At 37.8% G+C, this 27,109-nt stretch overlaps 1 protein-coding gene across 1 annotated transcript in view; it reads right to left on the bottom strand.

Annotated features, from left to right (window-relative positions):
• Positions 1–27,109, bottom strand: part of CACNA1A (calcium voltage-gated channel subunit alpha1 A) — a 632,851-nt gene that overhangs the window by 478,748 nt on the left and 126,994 nt on the right. Inside the window, exons 4-5 of the mRNA XM_053718181.1 lie at positions 25,982–26,134; positions 20,804–20,991 (exon numbers count right to left, since the gene is read on the bottom strand). Coding sequence (XP_053574156.1) covers positions 20,804–20,991; positions 25,982–26,134 — 341 coding nt within the window. The remainder of the gene's footprint in view (positions 1–20,803; positions 20,992–25,981; positions 26,135–27,109) is intronic.

The raw sequence follows: 27,109 nt of genomic DNA, 5'->3' as shown, positions 1-27,109 counted from the left end.
CCGCTCCCGGACCCCGCCGCCACCTAAATAAACGTATTAACCCCTAAACCTCTGGCCTCCCACATCACTACGACTAACTAAACCTATTAACCCCTGAACTGCCAGCCCCCCACATCGCCATAAACTAAATTAAGCTATTAACCCCTAAACCTAACAAGCCGCTAACTTTAAATTAAAATTACCACATCCCTATCTTAAAATAAATTTAAACTTACCTGTAGAATTAAAATAAACTATTTTCAAATTTTAATTAACCTACCCTAACTATTATCCTACAATTAAATTAAACTACCAACTAAATTAATTAAATTACATATTAAATAAACCCTAACCCTACTCAAATTATTTAAATCTACTATTTAACCTTATTAAAAATGACTAAATTACAAAGAAAATAAACGCTAAGTTACAAAAAATAAAAAACACTAAATTACGGGGGGGGAGGGAAAACACATTATCAAAAATAAAAATGAATTACACCTAATCTAATAGCCCTATCAAAATAAAAAAGCCCCCCCCCCCCAAAATAAAATAAACCCTAGCCTAAACTAAACTACCAATGGCCCTTAAAAGGGCCTTTTGTGGGGCATTGCCCCAAAGAAATCAGCTCTTTTATCTGTAAAAAAAAATACAAACACCCTACAACAGTAAAACCCACCACCCAAACAACCAACCCCCCCAAATAAAAACCCTATAAAAATAACCTAAGCTCCCCATTGCCCTGAAAACGGCATTTGTATGGGCAATGCCCTTAAAAGGGCATTTAGCTCTTTTACTGCCCAGACCCTACTCTAAAAATAAAACCCACCCAAAAAAACCTTAAATAAACCTAGCACTAACCCCCGACGATCCACTTACAGTTCTTGAAGTTCCGCTTGAAGTATCCAGCCAGCCGGCAAGAAGTCTTTATCCGGCAAGAAGTCTTCATCCAGGCGGCCTCTTCCATCTTCATCCAGCCGGCATCTTCTATCTTTATCCATCCGGCGCGGAGCCGGTCTATCCTGAAGACATCCTGCGCGTAGCTCCTCTTCAATACGGTCGCCGCCGTAAACTGGAACTTGAATGCAAGTGACGTCATCCAAGAAAGCGTCCCTTGCATTCCTATTGGCTGAAAGGTTCCAATCAGCCAATAGGATTAGAGCTGCTAAAATCCTATTGGCTGTTCCAATAAGCCAATAGGATTTGAGCAGCTCTCATCCTATTGGCTGTTCCAATCAGCCAATAGGATGAAAGCTCAATCTTATAGGCTGATTGGAACAGCCAATAGAATGAGAGCTCCTCAAATCCTATTGGCTGATTGGAACAGCCAATAGGATGAGAGCTGCTCAAATCCTATTGGCTGATTGGAACAGCCAATAGGATGAGAGCTACTCAAATCCTATTGACTGATTGGAACCTTTCAGCCAATAGGAATGCAAGGGACGCCATCTTGGATGACGTCACTTGCATTCAAGTTCCAGTTTACGGCGACCGTCTTCAGGATGGACCCACTCTGCGCCAGATGGATGAAGATAGAAGATGCCGTCTGGATAAAGACTTTGCCGGCTGGATGAAGATGGAAGAGGCCGCCCGGATGAAGACTGCTTGCCGCCAGGATGAAGACTTCTTGCCGGCTGGATGGATCCTTCAAGCGGAACTTCAAGAACTGTAAGTGGATCGTCGGGGGTTAGTGTTAGGTTTAAGGTTTTTTTGGGTGGGTTTTATTTTTAGAGTAGGGTCTGGGCAGTAAAAGAGCTAAATGCCCTTTTAAGGGCAATGCCCATACAAATGCCGTTTTCAGGGCAATGGGGAGCTTAGGTTATTTTAGATAGGGTTTTTATTTGGGGGGGGTTGGTTGTTTGGGTGGTGGGTTTTACTGTTGGGGGTGTTTGTTTTTTTTTACAGGTAAAAGAGCTTATTTCTTTGGGGCAATGCCCCACAAAAGGCCCTTTTATGGGCCATTGGTAGTTTAGTGTAGGTTAGGGTTTTTTTTTTTTCATTTTGGGGGGGCTTTTTTATTTTGATAGGGCTATTAGATTAGGTGTAATTGTTTTTTTATTTTTGATAATGTGGTTTGTTTGTTTTTGTAATTTAGTGTTTTTTATTTTTGTAACTTGTCGTTTATTTTTTTGTAATTTAGTCATTTTTAATAAGGTTAAATAGTAGATTTAAATAATTTGAGTAGGGTTAGTTTTTTTTTAATATGTAATTTAGTTAATTTAATAGGTAGTTTAATTTAAGTATAGTATAATAGTTAGGGTAGGTTAAATAATAGTTTAAGATAGTTTATTTTAATTCTACAGGTAAGTTTAAATTTATTTTAAGATAGGGATGTGGTAATTTTAATTTAAAGTTAGTGACTTGTTAGGTTTAGGGGTTAATAGCTTAATTTAGTTTATGGTGATGTGGGGGGCTGCGGTTTAGGGGTTAATAGGTTTAGTTAGCGGTAGTGATGTGGGAGGCCAGAGGTTTAGGGGTTAATAACTTTATTTAGTGGCGGTGGGGTCCGGGAGCGGCGGGATAAGGGTCAATAACATTATTTAGTGGCAGCGGGGTCAAGGGAGCGGCAGGATAGGGGTTAATACTTTTATTTAGGTTGAGGCAGTGTCGGGGAGCAGCGGAATAGGGGTTAATAACATTATGTAGGTGGCAGCGATGTTGGGGAGGCAGATTAGGATTGTTTAGACTCTGGGCTTATGTTAGGGTGTTAGGTGTAAACGTAACTGGTTTTCTACCATAGAAATCAATGGGATATCTGGCAGCATCAAACATAAGCTTTCTCTGCTTTCAGACTCCCATTGATTCCTATGGCATCTGCGGCCTCCAGGGTGGCGGATTGAAAACCAGGTACGCTGGCCTGGAATAGCCGCGAGTGCACCGGTTAACTATTTGATAACTTTTAAAGTGTCAGAGCCGAATGTGTATTCGGAACATCTGTAATGACGTAAGCATTGATTTGTGTCGGTGTGATATCCCTTTAAGACATTTCACTTCCTTTTTTACCTGGCTATAAAACCTCACTTCCTACAGCACACCTTTGCTTGATTATTTTGTGCTGTTGCCTCTTGCTTGTGTTGCAGTACTTTTCAGCTCATCTCAAGTCATAACTTTGTTTACCTACACAAAGTATTTTTGCAGAACTACTTCTTATATTTCAGCTCACAACTAACTTTTGCTGTCATTCAGCTTTCTTGTCTCACAGGATTTCCTTGCAGAACTCCTTTTGCACATCTCATCAAACAGGATCAGAATTTAAACCGCAAGTATATTTCTTTAACTAAACTGCTCAATTACTTGTTTGCTGTGCAAACTAACCTGACAAGGAACTACTCAAAATATATTGCTGCTATACCTGTGTAAATCTACTGTTGAAGAATTATGTTATAAACTTATGAACTCACTCTTTGAACAAGTTTAAATTAACAGATTGCTTTAATTGACCACAGCAGTGCAAAAGGATTGTTTCAAGCTGATAAATTTATCTCTCACACAAGTCTCACCTCTTGAAACATTATCTTGAGGTTTTTTGTTACTTTATAAACTTGCTGGGAATTGGATTATCAGATAATACGATATATTATTCTTATATTTCCAGCTACAAAACTCACTTTAGAGTAAACAATTTTCAAAGATTTCTAAAGTTTATATTACAGTCGGATTGAGACCAGTGGATCGTATGTTACGTCACAGATTTCAACTTTTGCAATTTTCATGTCAATGGCGCAATTACTTGTTTGTATGATTTTTAAATTACTATTTTCATTGTGCATTTTTTAATGTATGCAGCTCCCTCCCGTACTTTTATAGAATCTCACCAACCCAGAGAGCTTTATGTAGGGTTGCCATATTGCCACTTTAAGGGAGGACACTTATGAACACTACAGAAATTACAGAAATATTAAAAAATAAATATTGTGAGGGATACCGAAAATTAAAAATTATCGTGAGGGATAGCAAAAATGAAAACAAAATATTTGGTACTTTCAGCAAGTTTCCCGGTAGCGAAGGGGTTACGTAAGCCAATATATTATCTAATATAGGGGTAGATTCAAATATTTCCAAAATTCGCCTTCAATATAAAAAAACTGAATCAGACATTATATATTTTTGTTTTATCAAAGCCATTACAATCTTTCTGTGGCAAATACAGTCAAAGCTGATAACTCCTATGATATCTGATCTTTTCCTATAACAACACAGTTAACAGCCAATAATGGCTGTTGATCACCACAAATCGTGAAGCACAACAAAAGGGAATTTAACTAACTGGTACAATATTATATCAACCTCATAAAGGGAGAACAATTATTATAACATTCTATTATTGCACAAATGCTCCTTGGTACTCTATTGTGTAAATACAGAATTAAAATCTCACTCAGGATCTGCTTCCTAAAAAAGAAACAGCCAGTGAGCCTATCTGATGTGGCATACACATATAGGGGAATATTTATCAAAGCGTCAACTGATAATACGCTGGAATCCCGCGTCATATATATGACGCTAAATTGATCCGCCGTAGTTAAAGTGTCAAGATTGTCAAATGTTGAAATGTGTGACGAAATATACGCTCCCGTGATCTCAATTTGACGCAGATCGATGCTTGCGTCATTACAGATGTTTTGAATTCACATTCAACTCTATTTGACCCTTTTACGCTTGCGTCTATTCCGACACCCGTACCTAGTTTTCAATCCACCACCCTTGAGGCTGCGGATGCCATAGAAATCAATGGGAGTCTGAAAACACAGAAAGCTTATGTTCGATGCTGCAAGAGAATGAAGTATATTACAATATAAATATAAGTAAATTAGAAACTTTATTAAAATTGTATACCCTTTCTAAATCAAACAATATTATTGCTCCACATTTGGTGCACTAGTAGATATAGGGATACAAATGAAAAATACATTACGACTTATGGATTATGTTACAAATTTGTCTCTCATTACAAAGCAAGGGGACAATATTATTTCTCCAAATTAGTTTTTCCCCACACTAATAGATATAAAGATAAAAATGAAATAAATACAGAACATAATATAGCTAACTTCCTTTTTATTTTTTTGGAAAAATCTATTTGCACCATGTTTAAGCCATGTAATACAAGTCCCACTATCCACTTCGCACCAAATTTGACGCAACACTTTTCGCACCAATTATGACGCAAACAACCCACACACTAGTGAATTTTTCAACCACTTTTGATTGGAATATGCATAATCACATGATTTATGACATCAGCCAATCTGATTCAAATATACATTTTAAACTATCACTAACAAATCAAATTGCTTGATACTTGTGTCATTGATCACTCATCAGAACTTGTAAGTGCCATTTGCTACATTATTATTATCGGTTATTTGTAGAGCGCCAAAAGATTCCGCAGCGCTACATTGTGTATTATACTTTGAAAGTATGTATATGTGAAATTAGTATTAAAGATAAACATTGATGCTGACATTAGGGCACACAATAATTTCGAATTGATGTTTGATTCAATATAATCTTAAGCTGATAGCTCAAAGGGATAGCCCACCTAACATTAAACTGTCATGATTCAGATACAGCAGAAATTAAAATCCCATCTTTACTGTCATGCTATTTTCAGTGTATTTCTTCCTTCTTTTGAATTTCTTTTTCAATAAAAAAATGTCATCTTATATGCCAGCCCATTTTAAAATACCTGTGTAGGGGTGTTTTTTAAAACAAGATTGCAATCAGGGGGGGTTACACAAGTACAGAGAGAAAACTGCCCCAGCTCTTAAAATATCCATTAATTGCCTCACTCATACTTCAGTTTAACGTATAGCCAAGAAGTGAGGTGTAAAAAAGGAGTAAAAAGCATACAAAAAAGAGGAACTTGAAAAAATAATGTGCTTTATACAAAAAAATCATAACCACAAAAAATAAGGTGGGTCTCATGGACGTATGGGATATAATACCCAATATGTGGAAGTCCATGAGTCACTAGAGAGAGAGGGACAAAAATAAAAACAGCTATTTCCACTGAGAAATTAAATCCCAAACAATAATTAAGTTTTCTTAAATATTTAAAAAAAAAACTCAAATCAAAGGCATGAGAATCAAGCTGAGACAACTGCCTGAAAAACCTTCCTACCAAAGGCTGCTTCCGAAGAAGCAAACACATTAAAAATGGCAAAATTAAAAAGTATGCAAAGTAGACCAAGTTGCTGCTTTGCAAAGTTGATCAACTGAAGCTTCATTATTGAGAGCCCAAGAAGTGGCAACTGATCTAGTAGAATGAGCTGTAATTATCTAAGCTTTGTAAATCAAAAGTCTGGACCAAAAAAACAGAGAAATAACAGAAACTTTCTAAACTTCCCTGGAGACAGAGAAAATATCAAAAAGACTAGAATTCTTTCTGAAATCTTAAGTAGCCTCAACATAATATTTCAAAGCTCTTACCACATCCAAAGAATGTAAAGACCCTGCAAGAGTATTCATAAAATTAGGACACAAAAAAGGATCAACAATTCCCTTATTGATGTTGTTACAATTCACAACTTTAGGCAAAAATTTAAATGAATTCTGTAAAACAGCTTTAAATTGATGGAAAATCAGATAAAGACACTCACAAGAGAGAGCAGACAATACTGAAACTCTTCAAGAAGAAGAGATAGCCAAAAGAAATAACACTTTCCAGAGAGTACATAGACTCAAAAGGAGGAGCCTGAAAAATCTTCAAAACAAAAATTGAGACTCCAAGGAGGAGAAATAGATTTAAAAACAGGTTTAATATGAATCAAAACCTGAACAAAACAGTGAATATCAGGAAGTTAAGCAATCTTTCTATGAAATAAGACAGAAAGAGCAAAAATGTTTCCTTCCAAAGAATTTGCAGACAAAACTTTAATCCAAACCAACCTGAAAAAACGGTAAAATCCTAGGAATACTAAAAGAATGCCAAGAATAATCATGAGTTGAACATCATGAAATACAGGTTTTCCAAACCTGAAAATAAAATCTCCTAGAAACAGACTTACAAGCCTGTATCATAGTGCTAATTACTGAGTCAAAGAAACATCTATGACTAAACACTTAAGAGTTCAATTTCCAAACCTTCAAATTTAGAAATTTGAGATCCTATGGAAAAAACGGCCCCTGAAACAGAAGGTCTGGCCTTAAAGGAAGTGGCCAAGGCTGGTAACTGAACATCCTGACAAGGTCCGCATATCAAAACCTGAGAGTCCAAGCTGAAGCTATCAGAAACACATAAAATTGTTCCATTATGATCTTGAAGATCACCCTTGGAAAAAGAACCAGAGGCGGAAAAATGTAAGCAGGTTGGTAAAAACCAAAGAACTGCTAGAGCATCCACTATCCCCGCCTGAACATCCTTGGACCTGGAAAGGAATCTGGAAAACTTTTTGTTTAGACCAGAGACCATCAGATCTATTTCCCTACATCTGTACAAGATGAAAAAAACACATCTGAATGGAGAGCACTCCCCCAGATATAAAGTCTGACGGCTGTGATAATCCCCTTCCCAATTGTCTACACCTGAGATATGAATCACAGAAATTAGACAAGAGTTGGATTCCGTCCAAGAAAGTATCCAAGATACTTCCTCAATAACTCAAGGACTGCAAGTCCCTCCTTGATGATTGACAAATGCCACTGTTGTGATATTGTCTGTTTAAAAAACAAATGTAAAAGTTGTCTCTTCAAAAGAAGCCACCCTGAAGAAGAGCCCTGAAAATAGCATGGAGTTCTAAAATATTGATTGGTAACCTCACCTCCTGAGGTTTCCAAACCCCTAGTGCTTTCAGAGACTCTCAGAAAGCTCCCCCACTTGAAAAACTTGCATCTGTTGAGAATACAGTCCAGGTAGGGACGAACAAATGAGACCCCCTGAACAATAAGGTGATAGTCCAACCACCAAATCAGAGAGAAAAAAGTGTTGGGATTTAAGTATATCCGTTGTAATAATAATAAGGGATAATAATCCCTGCACCTATGGTGCAACATGCAAAGCTTTAGAGGCCCCAAACGAAAAACGAGCAAAAAAGATTGCACCTGATGATGCAGTCATGAGACCAAAAACGTCCATGCCCATAACCACTGAAGGAATAAATAGAGACTGAAGGTTTAGACAAACTTAAATTAACTTAATTTGTCTCTAGTCTATCAGAGAAAGAATCATAGACACTAAAATGTATCTGGAAACCTAAAAAGGTGACCCTTGTCTAAGGAATCAAGAAACACTATTGTAAATTGATCCTACAACCATGTCTTGAGGAAACCACACTAGTTGTTTCAATTGGGATTCTGCTGAATGAAAAGATTAAAGCTAGTACCAAATATCATCTACATAAGGAAACACCGCAATACCCTGCTCTCTGAATACAGATAGAAGGGCACCAAGATTCTTTGAAAAGAATCTCTGATCTGCCGCTAGCCCAAAAGGACGAGTGACAAATTGGTAATGCTTATCTAGAAAAGAGAATCTCAAAAAATAATAGTGGTCTGAATGAATTGAAAATAAGCGTTCTGTAAGTCTATTGTGGACATGAAGTAGATGAAAGTCCTAAAGCAGGAAAAAAGAAGGCGCCAATAGGGTGATATCGTCTGGATAAGAACACAGCCTGATGAAATGGCTCTGTGCAGCAGAGAAACGCGTTGCTGGTTTTTAAAACTTTTAAATAAAATTGTTTTAACTTGTACCCCTGTTGGAGTGGATCTCCTCTATTTTCTGAACTGCCTTATACCTCTGACTTGCCATATACATCTAATCCATCCTCGGAACGAGTGAGCATTTGGGCATTAACAGCGCGCACCATATCCACACACCCCTACCAGCATCTGTGACGATTGGATACTATGGAGGAAGGTGTGAGCGCAAGTCCGATGCCGATTGGTGGAAGGATTCACGTGACCGGCTGGTGGCCATTGCTGTGTGGTGTCTGCCAGGCGACTGTAAGGTCCCAGATTGCAATTTCAGGCACTTTTTAGTGCCGCTTCGTTTGTGAGTATATTTCCCGTCTACCTCTATTGCCTGTTCTTATCCAGACGATATCACCCTATTGGCGCCTTCTTTTTTCCTGCTTTAGGACTTTCATCTGACACCTGTATTTTGGGAGAGCGGCCTGTGATTTGAATATTGTCGTTTGGACTTTTGTTTATATTTTCCCGCAACCTTAGCGCACCTCCACAGGGTGTCCAGACCCCATTGTTTTCTTTGGACATGAAGTAACCTTGCTAAACAGAAAGGCAGAATAGTCCACTCTTTAAAGTTGGGACTCTTACAAAACGATATAAATAAATTTTGATCCAGAATTAGTCTGAACAAATTTTTCTTTTAGGACAATGAATAGATTTGAATAGAAACCCAAACTCCGTTCCTGCCAAGGAAATGGAACCATCACCCCTAAAAACGCTAAATCTGAAACACATTTCAGAAAAACCTGAGCTTTCACAGGGTTTGTTATAACATGGAAAAGAATCTTCCCATGGGAGGTTTTTTATTCTGAAACCTATTCGATACCCCTGAGAAAACAATATTCTGAATCCACTGATTTGAACAGACACTGTCCAAATGTGTAGAAATAAATTAAATCTGCTCCCCCATCAGTAGAACTGGTAAAAGGCTGCAGCTTCATGCAGTCTTAGGGGCTGAAATTAGTTTAATTATAAGGCTTGGAATTATTCGAATTCAGAAAAAAATCTAAAATCAGAGCCAGAGGCCTTAGGGGAATGACAAAACAATTGGGAGTTTAAAAATTACCCTTAGATTTCTTAACTTGGGGCAGAAAAGACTCCCTTTCCCCCAGTAATAGAGGAGATAATAAAATCCAATAGAAAACCTTTAAAAATTACTATCCTAAAATAATAAGATAGTAATCTAAATTTAAACACCATATCAGAGATTTAAGTCATAATACCTTTCTAATAAAAATGGCTAAAAACAAAGATTTATTATCAGATAACATGACATAAAATATAGCATCATAAATGAAATGATTAGCATGTTGAAGTAAAAGAACAATGCTTAGACAAATCAAGATCTGATAACTAAACTGTCCAAACAAAAAGCCATAGAAATGGCAGGTTTTAAAAATATGACCAATATGTAAATATGCTTCTCTTAAAATAGGAAACAACTACCTATCTAAAGGATCCTTAAAATAAGAAATATCTTCCATAGGATAAAAGTACGTTCGGCAAGAGAAGAAATAGCCCCACCTTAAGGGACTTGTACCTAAAAACACTAAATTAGCCATAGGTAAAGGATATAGCTTTTTAAACCTAGAAAAAATGTAAAAAGAAGCACTAAGTTTAGATTCCTTACTAAACATATGATAGATAGCATCTGGAATAGGAAAAAATTCAAGAGTTACCTCAGAAGCTTAAAAAAACAGAATTCAAACATTTGCTATTCTTGTTATCAAGAGGACTAGATTCCTCAATACTCAAAGTAAACAATATTTGTTAAATCAAGAATGAATACATTCAATTGAAAGTTTGATTTATCAAAATCAGTCTCTGAAATAGGATCCTCTAAGACAGAGAAAACCACATCAGCAGAAATACTACAGTATGCTGTAAATCAATACAAACTTCAAAGGTTTATGAGAAGTTAGGAGAGATCGTTTATGGTAATTTGAAGGCGGAATCTCTTACAAGTTTTATATTATTACTTTATTTAAATGAACTGTATTCTTGGACAGCGCTGCGGAATATGATGGCGCTTTATAAATAAAGTATAATAATATTAATAATAATAATAATAACAAGTGCCACATATTTGAGCTGAAGAAATAAAATGAGCTAATTAAACAATATACACGCTTAGCTGTGGTAGAAAAGGAAATTTATACTTACCTGATAAATTGATTTCTTCTACGATACGACAAGTCCACGGATTTCATCCTTACTTGTGGGATATTATCCTCCTGCTAACAGGAAGTGGCAAAGAGCACCACAGAAGAGCTGTATATATAGCTCCTCCCTTCCCCTCCACCACCAGTCATTCGACCGAAGGCTATAGGAAGAGAAAGGAAAAGCTAAAAGGTGCAGAGGTGACTGAAGTTATAAATAATAAAAAACAAAATCTGTCGAAAATTGACAGGGAGGGCTGTGGACTCGTCATATTGTAGAAGAAATCAATTTATCAGGTAAGCATAAATTTCCTTTTCTTCTACAAGATACGACGAGTCCACTGATTTCATCCTTATTTGTGGGATACAATACTAAAGAAAGAGGACACGGATGAAAGGGAGGGGCAAGACAGAGACCTAAACGGAAGGCACCACTGCTTGAAGAACTTTCCTCCCAAAAACAGCCTCAGAAGAAGCAAAAGTATCAAATTTGGAAAATTTGGAAAAAGTATGAAGAGACGACCAAGTCGCAGCTTTACAAATCTGTTCAACAGATGCATCATTTTTAAAAGCCAATGTGGAAGCCACAGCCCTAGTAGAATGAGGCGTAATTCTTTCAGGAGGCTGCTGTCCAGCAGTCTCATATGCCAGGCGGATGATACTTCTCAGCCAGAAAGAAAGAGAGGTAGCCGTAGCTTTCTGACCCCTACGCTTTCCAGAATAAACAATGAACAATGAAGATGATTGACGGAAATCTTTAGTTGCCTGTAAGTAAAACTTTAAGGCACGGACCACGTCCAAGTTATGTAACAGACGCTCCTTCTTGGAAGAAGGATTAGGACACCATGAAGGAACAATAATTTCCTGATTAATATTCTTATTTGAAACAACCTTAGGAAGAAATCCAGGTTTGGTACGTAAAACCACCTTATCAGAATGAAAAATGATATAAGGTGAATCACACTGAAAAACTGAAAGCTCTGAAACTCGTCGAGCAGAAGAAATAGCAACCAAAAACAGAACTTTCCAAGATAATAATTTTATATCAATGGAATGTAAAGGTTCAAACGGAACCCCTTGAAGAACTCGAAGAACTAAATACAGGCTTAATTCTGGTTAGAGCCTGACAAAAAGACTGAACATCTGGCACATCTGCCAAACGTTTGTGAAACAAAATTGACAATGCTGAAATGTGTCCCTTTAAGGAACTAGCTGATAAGCCTTTCTCCAATCCTTCTTGGAGAAAAGACAGAATCCTAGGAATCCTAACTTTACTCCATGAGTAGCCCTTGGATTCACACCAATAAAGATATTTACGCCATATCTTATGATAGATCTTTCTAGTGACAGGCTTTCTAGCCTGTATCAAAGTACTGATCACAGAATCAGAGAATCCTCGCTTCAATAAAATCAAGTGTTCAATCTCCACGCAGTCAGCTGCAGAGTAGTTAGATTTCTGTGTTAGAAAGGACCTTGAATGAGAAGGTCCGGTCTCAAAGGAAGTTTCCACGGCGGTAGCGAAGACATGTCCACTAGATCCGCATACCAAGTCCTGCGTGGCCACGCAGGCGCCATCAGGGTCACCAAAGCTCTCTCCTGTTTGATTCGAGCAATCACGCGTGGCAGGAGAGGAAACGGTGGAAACACATAAGCTAGGCTGAACAACCAAGGCACTGCCAAGGCATCTATCAGTTCTGCCTGGGGATCCCTTGACCTGGATCCGTATCTTGGAAGCTTGGCATTCTGCCGAGATGCCATCAGATCCAATTCCGGGTTGCGCCATCGGAGAATCAATGAGGCAAATACCTCCGGGTGGAGTTCCCACTCCCCCGGATGAAAAGTCTGTCTGCTTAGAAAGTCCGCTTCCCAGTTCTCTACTCCTAGGATGTGGATTAGTGACAGATGACAAAAGTGGGCCTTTGCCCAACGAATTATCTTGGATACCTCTCTCATCGCTAAGGAACTTCTTGTTCCCCCTGATGATTGATATAGGTCACAGTCGTGATGTTGTCCTACTGGAATCTGATGAATTTGGCCGAAGTGCATTGAATATTGCTCTCAGTTCAAGAATATTGATTGGAAGTAGAGACTCCTCCTGAGTCCAAACACCCTGAGCCTTCAGGGAATTCCAGACTGCACCCCAGCCCAGAAGGCTGGCATCCGTTGTCACTATCACCCAAGAGGGTCTGCGGAAGCAAGTCCCCTGGGACAGATGATCCAGCGACAACCACCAAAGAAGAGAGTCTCTGGTTTCTTGATCTAGATTTATCTGAGGAGATAAATTCGCATAATCCCCATTCCACTGTCCGAGCATGCACAGCTGCAGCGGTCTGAGATGAAAGTGAGCAAACAGAATGATATCCATTGCCGCTACCATTAATCCGATTACCTCCATACACTGAGCCACTGATGGCCTAGGAATGGACTGAAGTGCTCAGCAAGTATTTAGAATCTTTGATTTTCTGACCTCCGTCAGGAATATCTTCATGGCAACCGAGTCTATCAGAGTTACCAAGAAAGGAACCCTTATCTGTGGAACAAGTGAACTTTTCTCTATGTTCACCTTCCAGCCGTGAGTTCTCAGAAAAGACAGCACTGTGTCCGTGTGAGATTTTGTCATGATATGTTGACGCCTGGATCAGAATATTGTCCAAATAAGGCACCACCGCTATGCCTCGCGGTCTGAGAACCGCCAAAAGAGACCCTAGAACCTTTGTGAAGATTCTGGGTGCTGTGGCCAACCCGAAGGGAAGAGCCACGAACTGAAAATGTTTGTCCAAGAAGGCAAACCTTAGAAACTGATGATGATCCTTGTGGATAGGAATATGAAGGTATGCATCCTTCAAGTCCACGGTAGTCATATATTGACCCTCCTGGATCATTGGTAAAATTGTTTGTATTGTCTCCATCTTGAATGATGGAACTCTTAGAAATTTGTTTAGACACTTGAGGTCTAAGATGGATCTGAACGTTCCCTCTTTTTTGGGAACCACAAATAGGTTTGAGTAAAACCCCTGTCCCTGTTCCAATCTTGGAACTGAACAAATTACTCCCATGGTAAAAAGGTCTTTTACACAGCGTAAGAACGCCTCTCTTTTTATCGGGTTTGCAGATAATTTTGAAAGATGAAATCTCCCTCTTGGGAGACAGCCCTTGAAGTCCAATTGATAACTGTGGGTCACTATTTCTAGTGCCCAGGAATCCTGAACGTCTCTTGCCCAAGCCTGAGCAAAGAAAGAGAGTCTGCCCCCTACTATATCCGGTCCCGGATCGGGGGTCGCCCCTTTGTCTTAGGAGCAGCAGCGGGATTCTTGGATTGTTTACCCTTATTCCAGTTCTGGTTGGGTCTCCAGACTGACTTAGATTGGGTAAAATTTCCTTCCTGCTTTGTAGAAGAAGAGGAAGCGGGGGGTCCTCCTTTAAAGTTCCGAAAGGAACGAAAATTATTTTGTTTACCCCTCATCTTAACAGACTTATCCTGAGGTAGGGCATGGCCTTTACCTCCTGTAATGTCAGAAATGATTTCCTTCAATTCAGGCCCAAAAAGGGTCTTACCTTTAAAAGGAATAGCTAAAAGCTTAGTTTTTGATGAGACATCAGCAGACCAAGATTTGAGCCACAACGCTCTACGTGCTAGGATAGCAAATCCTGCATTCATTGTCGCTAATTTAGCAATTTGAAAAGCGGCGTGAGTAATAAAAGAATTAGCTAGCTTGAGAGCCTTAATTCCATCTAAGATGTCATCTAATGGAGTCTCAACCTTAAGAGACTCTTCTAGAGCCTCAAACCAAAATGCTGCTGCAGTAGTGACTGGAACAAAGCAAGCCGTAGGTTGTAAAAGAAACTCCTGATTAATAAATAATTTCTTAAGTAGACCCTCTAATTTCTTATTCATAGGGCCTTTGAAAGCACAACTGTCCTCAATGGATATAGTTGTACGCTTAGCTAGGGTAGATATAGCTCCCTCCACCTTAGGGACCATTTGCCAAGAGTCCCGAATGGTGTCTGATATGGGAAACATTTAAAATTAGGAGGGGGAGAGAACGGTATACCTAGTCTATCCCATTCCTTTTTAACAATTTCCGAAATTCTTTTAGGAACCGGAAAAACATCAGTGTAAGTAGGCACCTCTAGATATTTGTTCATCTTACATAATTTTTCTGGAGGAATTGTAATAGGGTCACAATCATCCAGTGTCGCTAAAACCTCCCTGAGCAACAGACGGAGGTGTTCAAGTTTAAATTTAAATGACGTGACATCTGAATCTGTCTGAGGCAACACATTTCCTGATTCTGAAAGTTCTCCCTCAGACAGCAATTCCCTAACCCCCAAATCAGAGCACTGAGAGGGCACATCGGAAATGGCCAATAAGGTATCAGAGGATTCAGTATTCACATTAATACCTGGCCTACTGCGTTTACCCTGCAAAACTGGCAGTTTAGATAATACCTCTGTAAGGGTAGTTGACATAACTGCAGCCAAATCTTGCAGAGTAAAAGAATTAGACGCACTAGAAGTACTTGGCGTCGCTTGAGTGGGCGTTAAAGGTTGTGACAATTGGGGAGAATTGGATGGCATATCCTGATTCCCTTCAGACTGAGAATCATCCTTAGACACACTTTCATTACCTAAAATATGTTCTTTACAGTGTAAAGCCCTTTCAGTACAAGAAGGACACAATGTAAGAGGGGGTTCCACAATGGCTGCTAAACACATAGAACACTGACTTTCTTCAATGTCAGACATGTTGAACAGTCTAGTAATAACCACACAAGTTGTTAAACTCTTTATTATGTTGATGAAAACAACTTTAGCAAAAACGGGTACTCCGCCTTTAAGAAATAAAAAAGTGCACAATTTTTTCCAAATTTGCTTAAAAAGTTATTAAACTGCGCAATTTAAATTGCACATATCCTATATAGCAGTCGGATATTGCACCACAAGTAAAAAGGGCAAATTAAACCTCTAATACAGGTTAAATGAAGGCAAAAACGTTATGTATCAAAATATTGCAAAAATGCCTCTGCACCTCGCCACAGCTCTGCTGTGGCGCCTACCTGCCCCCAGGGAATTGACAAACGATCCGATATCACTCCGGAAAATAACCCCTAAGTCTGGGCCCAACCGGAGCTGATGGCTGCTGCTTTCACTACAAAACTAACTGCGCATTTGAAGCGCGAAAATTAGGCCCCGCCCATCATAAGCGATGTGCTAACAGCCTCAACAACCGCATGGAAAGCGGTTTAACCAGCCATGTGGGTCATATAAGTAAAACATTAAAAATAAAGCCATGTGAACCCCCAGCACAACGCAACATAACCAGCCATAAAAACTCTTTTATGTAATAAAAAACGTTAGGCTGCCCCAGTGTCTTAACCATTCATATTGTCTCCATGCTGCTGCAATAAGCCCTGCATTTGTAACAACGTTAATTTACACAGGATTTCAGTACCCCTTCCCAACCTGGGAACTATGTCAGCAAATTCTGATATACCACAGTCTCATCAGAAATAAATGACTGCACATACCTCAATGCTGCTTGTAGCATGAAAACATTCCCCACACTGAAGATTCCTCTTGCACTCCTCAGCAACTCTGTGGGAACCAACATGGATCTTAGTGACATTTGCTAAGATCATCAACCTCAAGGCAGAAATCTTCTTCTATATCCTGCCTGAGAAAAATAGTACTCACCGGTACCATTTTAAAATAAAAAACTTCTTGATTGAAGAAACTAAAAACTATCATTTTAACACCTCTTTCACTTTACCCTTCCTAATACTAGCATAGGAAAAGAGAATGACTGGTGGTGGAGGGGAATGGAGGAGCTATATATACAGCTCTGCTGTGGTGCTCTTTGCCACTTCCTGTTAGCAGGAGGATAATATCCCACAAGTAAGGATGAAATCCGTGGACTCGTCGTATCTTGTAGAAGAAATTGTGTACAGGCAGCATAGTTTCTACAGTAACATCAGAGGCAGGATTAGTTTGAGACATCTTGAAAAATGTAACAAAAAAGAAAAAATAACATTTAAACAAAAAGGAAATTTATGCTTACCTGATAAATTGATTTCTTCTAAGATACGACGAGTCCATGGATTCATCCCTTACTTGTGGAATGCCAAACGTCCTTGTTACGGGTCCAGATCAAGGGATCCTCAAGCAGTACTGATAGAGCACCACAGCAGAGCTGTCTATATAGCTCCTCCCCTGACTCCACCCCCCAGTCATTTGACCGAAGGTATAGGAAGAAAAAGGAGAACTAAAAGGTGCAGAGGTGACTGAAGTTTTAAGCAAAATAATATAATCTGTCTTAATTTGACAGGGAGGGCCGTGGACTCGTCGTATCTTAGAAGAAATCAATTTATCAGGTAAGCATAAATTTCTTTTTCTTCTATAAGATACGACGAGTCCACGGATTCATCCTTTACTTGTGGGATACAATACCAAAGCTACAGGACACGGATGAACGGGAGGGACAAGACAGATACCTAAATAGAAGGCACCACTGCTTGAAGAACTTTTCTCCCAAAAATAGCCTCAGAAGAAGCAAAAGTATAAAATTTGGAAAATTTGGAAAAGGTATGAAGGGAAGACCAAGTCGCAGCCTTACAAATCTGTTCAACAGAAGCATCGTTTTTAAAAGGCCATGTGGAAGCCACCGCTCTAGTAGAATGGGCTGTAATCTTTTCAGGAGGCTGCTGTCCAGCAGTCTTGTATGCCAAACGGATTATTCTTTTCAGCCAAAAAGAAAGAGAGGTAGCCATAGCTTTTTGCCCTCTACATTTTCCAGAATAGACAACAAACAGGGAAGATGTTTGACGGAAATCCTTGGTCGCTTGCAAGTAAAACTTCAAAGCACGAACCACGTCCAAGTTATGTAACAGACGCTCCTTCTTAGAAGAAGGATTAGGACACAGAGAAGGAACAATTTCCTGATAAATATTCTTGTTAGACACAACCTTAGGAAGGAATCCAGGTTTAGTGCGCAAAACCACCTTATCAGAATGGAATATAAGATAAGGCGAGTCACATTGTAATGCCGATAGCTCAGAAACTCTTCGAGCAGAAGAGATAGCAACTAAAAACAGAACTTTCCAAGATAGAAGTTTAATATCTATGGAATGCATAGGTTCAAACGGAACCCCTTGAAGAACATTAAGAACTAAATTCAAACTCCATGGCGGAGCAACAGGTTTAAACACAGGCTTAATTCTAACCAAAGCCTGACAAAACGACTGAACGTCTGGGACGTCTGCCAGACGCTTGTGTAGTAAGATTCCCACCAATAAAGATATTTACGCCATATCTTATGGTAAATTTTCCTAGTGACAGGCTTTCGAGCCTGAATCAAAGTATCAATGACCGACTGAGAGAATCCCCGCTTAGATAAAATCAAGTGTTCAATGTCCAGGCAGTCAGTTGCAGAGAAATTAGATTTGGATGTTGGAATGGACCCTGAATGAGAAGGTCCTTTCTCAGTGGCAGTTTTCATGGTGGCAGAGATGACATCTCCACCAGGTCTGCATACCAAGTCCTGCGTGGCCACGCAGGCGCTATCAAGATTACCGAAGCCCTCTCCTGTTTGATTCTGGCAATCAGACGAGGAAGAAGAGGAAAAGGCGGAAACACATAAGCCAGGTTGAACGACCAAGGTACTGCTAGAGCATATATCAGTACTGCTTGAGGATCCCTTGATCTGGACCCGTAACAAGGAAGTTTGGCATTCCACAAGTAAAGGATGAATCCGTGGACTCGTCATATCTTATAGAAGAAATATCCAATTTCCACAAAAAAGCAGCTTCAGGAATGGGAAAAAATGCTTATATGAAAAACAAAAGCAAATATCATAGCCCTCTTTAACAAATGAAAGCAGAGAGCTAAAGAGAGAGAGAGACTAATATAACAACATTTTTGGCGCCAAAAATGACGCCAACAAAGGTGACGCAAATGCTGAGAAAAAAACTTTTGGTGCTAAGGTTAACAGAAAATGACACGATTCGCATCATAACCGGTGCGACTTTGCAGCAAAAAAAAATTGCATCAACAAAGACGCAAGAAAAAACATGACACGCGTCACAACAAAGCCAACCTTCGTGCCATAAAAAATTAGCGCCAAGAATGACGCAATAAATAGAGGCATTTTGCGCCATCGCAAGCCTAATTTGCCCACGAAAATTTGAAAAAAACAAGACCGAAGTTACCACTAGCTGGAACCTCAGGTAAGAAAAAAATTTACTAAAATTTCTCCCAAACATAATTTTTGGTGCTGAAACTGTTGGACTGCAAAGGGAAATAAACATAGACCTGAATCATGGCAAATATATGCAATATATATTTAAAACTTTAAAAATATAAAGTGCCAAACATAGCTGAGAGTGTCTTAAAAAAAGATATATACCTACCTGAAGACACCCATGCAGATATAGCAGACAGCCACACCAGTACTGAAACATATCAGCAGAGGTTATAATAGAGGAGTATTATGTCGATCTGTAAAGAGAGGTGGCAGATGAATCCCCACAACCGAATTTAAAGAGAGCCTTAGAATAGATTCCCATAGGTGAAAACATGGTGTCATCAGGCAAATACTCTCTTCACATCCCTCAGACAAACACTGTACTTTGAGAGGAACTGGGCTTTAAAATGCTTAGCATCGCCTTTCACAGAAGAAATAAAACACCACTTGCTTCACCATCCTCCAACGAAGGCAAAGTTTGTAGTATGAGTGAGGTGAGGGGTGTATTTATAGGCATTTTAAGGTTTGGGAAACTTTGCCCCCTCCAGGTAGGAATGTATATCCCATACGTCACTAGCTCATGGACTCTTGCCACTTACATGTATGTGCAAAGATATATGTACAAATTCTAGCATTAATAATCATTTATAAAAAAAAAAACATGAGATAAAAGCATATCATGACTTCTAGAAATACAAATACACATTCATTTATGTGAAAGTATCATATAACAAATAAAAAAACTTTCTATGAGATATTGTTTGTTGAGTTATAAATATAGCTATTTCTTGGACATTAATAGATGAAAAATAAAAGATTAGCTTTAGAGAAATGTGCTTGTTCATGGACAGTAATGAAATGATATAAATAAAGTTGGGAATAAACAGAATAACCGTGACATCGATGACTGTTGGTTAACAACAGCCCGATGCGTATCACGCCATACTTGACACGCGTGTTTTTGACCTTTTTTAAATAAATAAGGGCGTCGTATGTGGATCAGCGGGAGCAATGTCTGGCGAGCGTATTGACGCCAGCGAATGCACCGAGATTGACGCTTTGATAAATATCCCCCATAGCCACCAATCACTCTCCATGTCCTGCTCAGGACTGATTCAGGAGCCTGTCCAGTACTATGGAATTTATTAGGTGTTTCATTCCTTTGAGGAGTATTCAGCTTATATGTACCATAGAGCATTTGTGCAATAATACAATGGTTTAATTAAAGGGATACTAAACATAATTTTTTTCTTTCATGATTCAGATAGAGCATGCAATTTTAAGAAACTTTTTTATTTACTCCTATTATCAATTTCTTCTTTCTCTTGCTATCTTTATTTAAAAAGCAGGAATGTAAAGCATAGGAGCCAACCCATTTTAGGTTCAGAACCCTGGATAGCACTTGATTATTGGTGGCTACATTTAGCAAACCAATAAGCAAGCATAACCCAGGTTCTGAACAAAAAGATGGGCTGGCTCCTAGGCTTTACATTCCTGCGTTTTAGATAAAGATAGCAAGAGAATGAAGAAAAATTGACAATAGGAGTAAATTAGAAAGTTTAACTTAAAAACTTAAAATTACAACTTTGCAAACTTAATTAATATTTTGTATCAAACTAAACTCTGAGAACCTAAATCTTGATCATGTGCATTCTCGAAAGATTGGTGTTATTTATGTACTTGTTTAAAATGTATCTGTCATACTGGTATAGTCAAAATGCATCATAAAAAATACACTTACATAGTAAAGGATGTCAGTCCAGCCTTCCATGGTGATACACTGAAACACTGTGAGCACTGCAAACAAGATGTTATCAAATTGCGTAATGCCATTGTTGGGACCCTCCCACTTGCTGAGGCACTTGGTATCGTTGGGGCATCTGCGGGAAGTTGAATCATTGCCACAGAGACCCTCCACTTTAATGTCTTCTGAAAAAAATAAAAATAAAATGTATATTTTGCCAACAGAAAAATATTACCTTCCCTTATTTCCCTGCAAGGAAAATCATTGGTTTTGTGACCTTTACATTGAGATATCAAATTGCCTTGCACATTGAAACCTTATAACTCAAATCTGATCAGAAAAAAAAAAAAATCATTAGAGAATTTAAAGGGATAGTAAAGTCCAAATTAAACTTTCATGATTCAGATAGGGCATGTAATTTTAAACAACTTTCTGATTTACTTTTATCATCAAATTTGTTCTCTTGGTATTCTTAGCTGAAAGCTAAACCTATGTAGGCTCATATGCTAATTTCTAAACCCTTGAAGGCTGCCTCTTATCTGAATGCATTTGACAATTTTTCCCGGCTAGGCGGCGTTAGGTCATGTGTTTCATATAAATAAGATTGTGCTCTTGCATGTGGAGTTATTTAAGAGTCAGCACTAATTGCCTGATATGGGGGCAGTCAGCAGAAGCTTAGATACAAGGTAATTACAGAATTAAAAAGTATATTTCTATAACAGGGTTGGTTATGCAAAGCTGGGGAATGGTAAATCAAGGGATTATCTATCTTTTTGGTGTTTACTGTCCCTTTAAGTTAATTTATTGAGAAGTGAAAACTTTATTTTCACAACTAATAGCCAATTGCAACAATTATAAAAAATACAACTCAGTACAGAGCTGAAATATGAAAAATGTGTTATTATATGACAATTGATCTGCAAGATTTCACAGCATCTGGTACAGTAAAAAGGCATGGTCCTATAAAGGACATAATGATCATTTTTACACACTATATAAATATATAGGGCTCCATGTATGCCCTTGCAGTGTAGGCTCTCTTATGCAGCTGCTCCTTAACCTCTCCACCACCTCACTTGTTAAGGGTGATTGACAGGGCCTGCTCTTACTTAACTATGTACATTAGAATAGGGGGCAGATTTGCACAAGAAAATCATTGTGCAATGATAAATGTGGGCAGCAGACAAACAGCACCTGCTGCCAGCCCTTCATGACGACAGGTGGACATGTTCTCTAGTTGTGAACCTTGTTTGGCCATCAGATTGTACATGGGGGGTCCATAGTATATGTATATCAGATGTGCCCAAAATCAAGATCAGGGTCTACCAGTGCTTCTCTGACCAGAAGATCACAGGACTATTGTGTGATTTCACATTTCCCTCTTAGCCAGTAGTAATCATAAGGGCTCAAGTTAAAGGAAATGTAAAATGTGTTTTGCGCAAGTATATTCTGCACCACTACATTGACCTCCATAAAACAAATGGGATAAATCAGCACATTATTAGTCCATGTTTTAAACCTTTATAAAGCTACTTCTGCATAATTTTATGGGTCATTGATCAAATGTCTTTCAATTTAGAGGAGGAGCAGCATGGTTTCTCAAATGGAGATTGTTGTCTTATGTGCTTTTTGTGCATAAATGTTAAAGGGACAGTCTACACCAGAATTGTTATTTTTTTAAAAGATAGATAATCCCTTTATTACCCATTCCCCAGTTTTGCATAACCAACAAAGTTATATTTATTTACTTTTTACCTCTGTGATTATCTTGTATCTAAGCCTCTGCAAACTGCCCCTTTATTTCAGTTCTTTTGACAGACTTGCAGTTTAGCCAATCAGTGCTGGCTCACAGGTAACTTCACGTGCATGAGCACAGTGTTATCTATATGAAACACATGAACTAACACCCTCTAGTGGTAAAAAAACTGTTAAAATGCATTCTGAAAAGAGGTGGCCTTCAAGGTCTAAGAAATTAGCATATGAATCTCCTAGGTTAAGCTTTCAACTAAGAATACCAAGAGAACAAAGCAAAATTGGTGATAAAAGTAAATTGGAAAGTTGTTTAAAATTACATGCCCTATCTGAATCATGAAAGTTTATTTTGGACTAGACTGTCCCTTTAATATTGTGTCTAACCAGAAAGTAGAATAGGAGCCAACTTTCAAAAGTTTTGCCAATAGTATCTCAAAGTTCTGTAAAGGGTTTAAGTTCTCCCATGTGAAGTAAATGGTGAATTGTAACTAATGGATGAGTTCCCTCAGCCTCTACCTTAGAAATAACAGAAAGGGAAGGAAGAGATTAATTCCCCAATATCGTAGACAGAGGAAATGCCTGAAGGATGAGCAAGAATCTTATCCCAGGTGCTGAGTGTTTCATTAAAAAGATATGAAACCCAAATGTTTCTTTCATGATTCAGATAGAGCATGCGATTTTAATCAACTTTCTAATTTACTTCTATTATCAATTTTTATTCTTTCTACTCTTTGCATCTTTTGTTGAAATGCAGGGACATATGCTTAGGAGCTGGCGCATTTCTGGAGCACTATATGGCAGCAGTTTTGCAATAATGTTAGTAGTAATTAAGCACTGTATTGTAAAATATCTGCATCACAATTAAATATCTTAAAGGGACAATCTAGTCCAAAATAAACGTTCATGATTCAGATAGAGCGTGTAATTTTAAACAATTTTCCAATTTACTTTTATCACCAATTTTGCTTTGTTCTCTTGGTATTCTTAGTTGAAAGCTTAACCTAGGAGGTTCATATGCTAATTTCTTAGACCTTGAAGGCCGCCTCTAATCTAAATGCATTTTGATAGTTTTTCACCACTAGAGGGTGTTAGTTCATGTGTTTCATATAGATAACACTGTGCTCGTGCACGTGAAGTTACCTGGGAGCCAGCACTGATTGGCTAAACTGCAAGTCTGTCAAAAGAACTGAAATAAAGGGGCAGTTTGCAGAGGCTTAGATACAAGATAATCACAGAGGTAAAAAGTATATTATTATAACTGTGTTGGTTATGCAAAACTGGGGAATGGGTAATAAAGGGATTATCTATCTTTTAAAACAATAAAAATTCTGGTGTAGACTGTCCCTTTAAACACATTTTGTTAGCAATTTTTTCAGAGCAGGGGCACACCCTTTGAAAGCCCCCAATGACTTGTTTTACCAGCTATTAAAGCATTAAATGTATGTGAAATTGTATTTTTAGGTTTATTTTAACAAATCTAGAAATGTTCATACCTGAATATCTGTGTAGTGAGATAGATAAGATAAAGAGAACTTTGTGTATATAGGGAGAGGTACTCTATTTCATGCAGGCTCATGCCCATGGGCATGTTTGCTAGAACAATGTGCTGTGGTTTTTATATGCAAAAACAGTTATTTCAAATGCAAAAGATAAGCCTAAAGGAGCAATTTCCAATACATTTAATACTTTGCAGCTGGTAAAAAAAAGTTATTGGAAACACATTGGGCCAGATTACAAGTGGCGTGATAATAATAGAGTGGGACATTAATAAGATGGGTTAGCGTGGTCGACATCGCTTGAGTTCAACCTATACTTTCAATGGATACTGCGACCATGCTAAATAGCACTGGTATTACATGTTGAAAGTTATAGTTTGCGTTCGAGGAAAGCCAAAACTACGCTAGAATATTTAGTGTGACTTGAGATCTGAAGTTAAGTGCAAGAGTTTAAAAAAAAAATTCACAAGACAACTCCAAAACACATTATAATAAAGTATTACACTGATATATATATATATATCAGAAGAGACAAGCACTCCAGACTCCAATCCAATTGGCCGGGGTGCATCAGAAAAAGTGCATAACAAAGAACAGAGAGTGCACTCACCAGGACTTGCTACGAGTTTTATTACCTAAATGACATTTAGGTAATAAAACTTGTGGCAAGTCCTGGTGAGTGCACTCTCTGTTCTTTGTTATAAATATATATATATATATATGTACTCGCGCATAATATTAAAACATAATTTTAATATTAGTAAAAAGGTTTTAAATGGTTAAAAGGGATATGGTATATGGCAAGGTGTTTGCCTGGAAAGAGATCCAATGTATATGTATATGACTAAATATGTGTGTATGTGTGTGTATATATGTATTTATGTGTTTAAATGTGGAAATCTGTATGCGCACACATATATACACATATATACTTCCCAGTCAAATACCTTGAAACATGCCATATCATTTCTATTCATTTTTAATGTCTTTTGAATAGAAATACTTGACATTTCCATGGTCTTCACATAGAAGAAATGTGTCTTTTATTTTAAAATGAATATTTCTATATATATATATCTGTATATAATATATATATATATATATATATATATATATATATATATATATGTGTATATATATATATATATCTATATTGAGATATAGATATAGATATATATTTTACTATAAAATAATCATATATATATAGATATAAATATACATTTTAAAATAAAAGAAGATTTTCTTCTATGTGAGGAACATAGTAATTTGAAGTATTCCTAACACACCTTTGTGTTTAGCGCAGTTGATCTAGCGCATTGTCGAGTTAGCACACAAGCGATAACTAACAGTTTTTTGGTGAGCGCAAAAAGACATGTATGGGGAGAAGAAGTTAACACAATGGCACCTATTTAACAAGCTCCGTAGTGAGCTTCTGGGCACGTGTTTCTGGCGAGCCTTCAGACTTGCCAGAAACAGCAGTTATGAAGCAGCGGTCACAAAGACCGCTGCTCCATAACCTGTCTGCCTGCTCTGAGCAGGCGGACAGACATCACCGGAAATCAACCGGATCGAGTACAATCGGGTTGATTGACACCTCCCTTGTAATACACAAGCTAATCCAGCTGTGCTAAAATTTTAACTTGAACACAGTTAGTTGAAGAGTGAGAAAATAAAAATTAGCACGCCACTTGTAATCTGTAAACGGCATGGACTATCCTACAGAATAATAGACTTACTTTGGAAGCTATAACACACCACAAGGTGAAACACGTATTTGTCACTCCAATATCAGAGAATCAGTGACATTGGTGTGAGGACAGTGTGTCCCTTGAACTGAAAATGCAGAATAAATAAGAAAAATAGGAGCAAGTGATTAAATATTCTCTCTTTGCATCTCTAGAACTGAAACACTCTAAACAGGACCCACCTCCAGAGAGGTCATAGCAGGCAGAATGGAATTTGCCAATATAGAAGTCCAGACCTATGATGGCGAATATGAGGATAGCAAAGAAGAGCAATAGTCCTATCTGGAGCAGCGGTATCATGGCTTTCATGATCGACTTCAGCACCACTTGTAAACCTAGGGGAGAAAAAAAAAAAGAATTAGAACTAGGTTTTACCAAAATGTGTCCACATGAAGCTCATTTCAGTCACACACACGCAGAATTGTTTTTATTAATACACTGTAAAATAATAAAAATGAAAAGAGAAAAGCACCGCAAAAATTAAATACTATAATGAAAACAAGAAATAGAGATGTATTAATCATGTTGTATTTTATTGTAGTTTAAAGGGACATGAAACCCCAAAATTTTCTTTCAACATTCAGATAGAGAATACAATTTTAAACAACTTTCCAATTTACTTATATTATTTAATTTGCTTCCTTCTCTTGTTATCTTTTACTGAAAGGTTTATCTAGGAAAGCTCAGGAGCAGCAAAGAACCTAGGTTCTAGCTGCTGATTGGTGGATGCATATATTTACTAATTGTCATTAGCTCACTAATTTGTTCAGTTAGAAACCAGTAGTGCATTGCTGCTCCTTTAACAAATTATACCAAGAGAATAAAACAAATTTGATAATAGAAGTAAATTACAAAGTTGTTTCAAATTGTATTCTCTATCCGAATCATAAAATATTTTTTTGGGGTTTCATGTCCCTTTAAGTGTCAAAACAAAGTCAAATACTATTTAAATTCATAACCTTTATTATTGATAAAATTTTAATTCCTAATATATGTTATGTAAGGATCTCCCAGTGTCATTGAGTGGGCTGGAATAGACTTTCCTCGGGCATTTTTAAAGATTTTTCACATCACATGTATGAGTGGAATACAATAACAATTATCTCACTCTTCAGACTGAAAAACTGGGATTTTGAGCTGATCATTAAAAAAGCTAATACCTCGGCCAACTAGGCTTGTGCCCATAACAGCTGAAACGTAAATGATTTTTAATATCACTACATAGATACTTGAAAAAATGGGAAAATTCATCAGTTGTGGGGGTTTGTTTTAGATATTTTTGGATGTTGCTTGTTATTTATAAATATTTT

The sequence above is a fragment of the Bombina bombina genome, chromosome 6 (genome assembly GCF_027579735.1).
Source record: "Bombina bombina isolate aBomBom1 chromosome 6, aBomBom1.pri, whole genome shotgun sequence".
NCBI lineage: Eukaryota > Metazoa > Chordata > Amphibia > Anura > Bombinatoridae > Bombina > Bombina bombina.
This window is presented reverse-complemented; position numbering and strand designations above follow the sequence as displayed.